The following is a 3,461-nucleotide window of genomic DNA, read 5'->3' on the forward strand; positions in this document are numbered from 1 at the left end:
AAAAAATCAAAATAAATCTGCACTAAGAAGCTAAGGTAGTGTACACCTTTAACCTTTGCTTATATACAACTTTGAGAGTTTATTTTCACCTTCTTAAAAAATCCAGTTATTTCAGAACTTTACACGAATTCATGGCAGCATTAACGGTAAACTTGACATCTTGTGAACCTCACAGGTCAGATACATCTCAACAGTTTGAAGTAATACCTGACCGAACTTGATGCGGTGGAAAATTCGAATATCCTGCCAGGAAAATCAACGTTTTTCGCCAGGGGGTGACAGTCAGCAACAGAAAGCCTGCTGCAAAGTTGAGGGTGGCGCATCTCTATCCGAACCACGCCGACGCAACAAATACGAGCGCCCCGACCCACAAAGCTGCGGACCGAAATCATAGTGCGGTGAACTTATGACAAGAGAGGTCTCTCACGCAACTTTCGCAACGAAAACAACCGCTTTCGTAATCCAAGAATAGAAATAGACGGAAGTATGTTACCAATGACGGTTCCCCCATTGTCATTCTGGAATTGATATCTGCTCTGCATCTGCGTGTTATAAATAATACGAAACGTTTCCTGGATAACTTGATTCACCCAATTCACAACAACAAGTTTTCCAGTGTTCGAACAGCCGCCTCGCGTCTCGTATGTCAACTCGCGACTTCTCCACTCCCTGACATCTCGATGGTCCTGCATGTTACGGTTCTTCGGGATACTCTGCTGGACTTTGATGTGATTCGAGGATGGTGACGCTGCAACATGAACAAGTGGGATGGCGGTAATCTTCGTTGTTCTACTGATGATTACCCTGGCTTCAGCCTCACCAGATTGGACTGACTGCCAACTGCCATGTGTTTGTAAATGGAGTGGTGGTAAAAGAAGTGCGGTTTGTAAGAGTGGTGGACTGACATCTGTGCCAAACTCCTTGGACTCCGACTTGCAGGTTTTGTATCTGTCTCAGAACCATATCAAGTACCTGCCAAAGGACGCTTTCAAAAACGCTGGTTTGATGAATCTCCAAAGGATATATCTCATTAAGAACGGTTTGTTGGAATTGAACCAAGACGCCTTCAACGAACTCCTCATCCTGATAGAAATCGACTTATCTCACAACGCGTTGACCAGCCTGCATCCCTTAACATTCCACGGAAACGAAAGACTGAAAGTTCTGTTCTTATCCGGAAATCCTCTGACTCAATTGATCGAAAAACAATTTCCTCCATTGCCTCATCTCCGAATATTAGATTTGGAAGGTTGCCGGATTGAATACATCCACAAAGACGCTTTCGTGAACTTGGGCTCTCTGGAATCCCTGAATCTCAAATACAACCTTCTGAAGAATGTGTCCGAAACAACGTTCATGAATTTTGCTCACCTGAAGACGCTACAATTAGACGGCAACCCATGGAGGTGCGATTGCGAGCTGAGAGGATTCAGGAATTGGTTTTTAGCCAGCAATTTACATTCAACCTCGCTGTCATGTTCCGAGCCGGATTTCCTGTACGAACGTCACTGGGAAAATGTAAATTCCGAGGAGTTCGCCTGCTTGCCTCAAGTGGCTGTTTCTCCTCAAAACGAAGTACAGGCCGAGGCTGGCGGAAACGTGACATTTGGCTGTCACATCCAAGGAGATCCGGAACCGCAGGTGTGGTGGCTGTATGAAGGATATCCCATCAATCACACGTGGATTGTCATCGAGGCTGAAGAGGGTCTTCTAGATAAGTGGGCGAACATTAGTATATTTAACGTGAGTGATGCGGACGTGGGTGTGTATACGTGTATGGCGAAGAATGTCCTGGATACCGTCGTGCAAAACGTCAGTTTAGTTCTGCCGGAGGTCGCTACTGCGACGACTGTTATCAAGTCGGACGTAGGTTTCGTGTGGTGGACAATGGTTGTGGTCGGTGTGGCCGTCGGGTTCTCCGCGTTCTGTACCATGATCGCGGTGTACTGTGCTCGAAGCTCCAGAAGACGTGGGCACGACATTAAAGCCAGTGTTAGTTTTACGGACCAAGAGAAAAAACTGCTAGATGTAAGCATCGCGACCACTACCGATCGCGGTACCGGAAGTTGTGAAGGTTTGGGACCTGAAGTTGACCTAGTGGATCCTCCGGTGTTGATAACCATCGAAAGAGAACCTTTACCGATGACTGTGTTTCCTCCTCCTCCGGAGTTTTCTGGTAATATTCTTCCTGTTGCTCCCTACGGTAATATTTTCATTTCCGTTTCGTTGAGTCGGGATCATCACGAACCGAGTCAGAGACAGGGTCCGGATTTACTAGACCTGTCCCATAGGTCGAAAATGGTGTACCATGGAATGGCCACCTTGCCCAGAAGACAGAACCCCATTGCTCAGTACGACAATATGGGACCTAGGGTGACTGCTTGTGGTAGCTCAACGCTCTCCTTGCCCGACTCAACCATGGACGAAGTGACGCCCACGCCAATGCCCTCAAGTTGTGTCCCCCTGAATCCAGAGTTTGTATCTCTGTAAACTCCCCTTTCTCCATATTCGATTAGTGCCTTTTGCTCATGTTACGTTTGTTCTAGACTGTCCCCCCTTTCAAGCCATCTTTGTGTCAAATATGATGAGTTAATATTTTGAATTTATTGTTATTCTAAATCAATAATATGTAAAATTATCATGGAACAATTGACACTGACTTAAGATAATAAAACAATCTTATTTGGATTTTCCATAATTCCCGGTTTATGTGTTTTTCCAACTCACCACTCTAACAATTTTCAGGGAGAATTCTCATTATAAAATCTCAAATGAAACGTTATTACATGCTTCAAGTTTATACGAGAGGCAAAGTTTGAAAATATATTCCATTGCTTGAAAATAAATTTAATAAATTCGAACATTCCCTAATCATCAATGAAGGCGAAGAAAATATAACTTTTCGAATGAGAAATTTCATAGAAATTTAATAAATCCCTTGATAAATAATTTTGTATGATGAAATTTTTAACGATCTCCGTTGATTATTTTTTGCTATGATTCGGAGTATTATTTCGTAATCTTTTGTTCCTCAACCAATTTTTGTGTGAAGAAATGGAAATATTCTAATAAAATATTATTTTGGCAATAATTATGAGACGAACAAGAATCTCATTTTTTATCTGGAATGAAGTATTGTGAGTAATTTAATATTGAGACTATTATAAATATCATATCGTTAATTTTGGCATCATTTGTCATAAGAAAAATACTCTCTAGTTTATAATTTATGTGTAATGAAAAATCACAAAAAAATAATATTCACATATTTTTTATATTAATCATAAGTATAATTTATCCATAAAATGAAAGAATTAAATAGCGAAAGACAGTACAAAATATAAATTCGTTTTAATCAAAATCAAAAATTCAGGTGACTTTCACATTCACCTATTAGGGGAGTCAATTGAAACAAAGTGCTTTATATAAAGTTAATGTATCAATCAAAATAATATGACATG

The 3,461-nt window shown here is 41.2% G+C and overlaps 1 protein-coding gene across 1 annotated transcript; it reads left to right on the forward strand.

The window, feature by feature from the left end:
- The first annotated feature begins 389 nt into the window (after positions 1 to 389).
- Positions 390 to 2,698, forward strand: LOC123684453 (leucine-rich repeat-containing protein 24-like). The gene has a single exon (XM_045623723.1). It carries the CDS (start codon positions 769 to 771, stop codon positions 2,488 to 2,490), a length of 1,722 nt encoding a protein of 573 aa, XP_045479679.1. The 5' UTR covers positions 390 to 768; the 3' UTR covers positions 2,491 to 2,698.
- Positions 2,699 to 3,461: the final 763 nt, after the last annotated feature.

Source organism: Harmonia axyridis, chromosome 7, assembly GCF_914767665.1.
Source record: "Harmonia axyridis chromosome 7, icHarAxyr1.1, whole genome shotgun sequence".
NCBI classification, from domain to species: domain Eukaryota; kingdom Metazoa; phylum Arthropoda; class Insecta; order Coleoptera; family Coccinellidae; genus Harmonia; species Harmonia axyridis.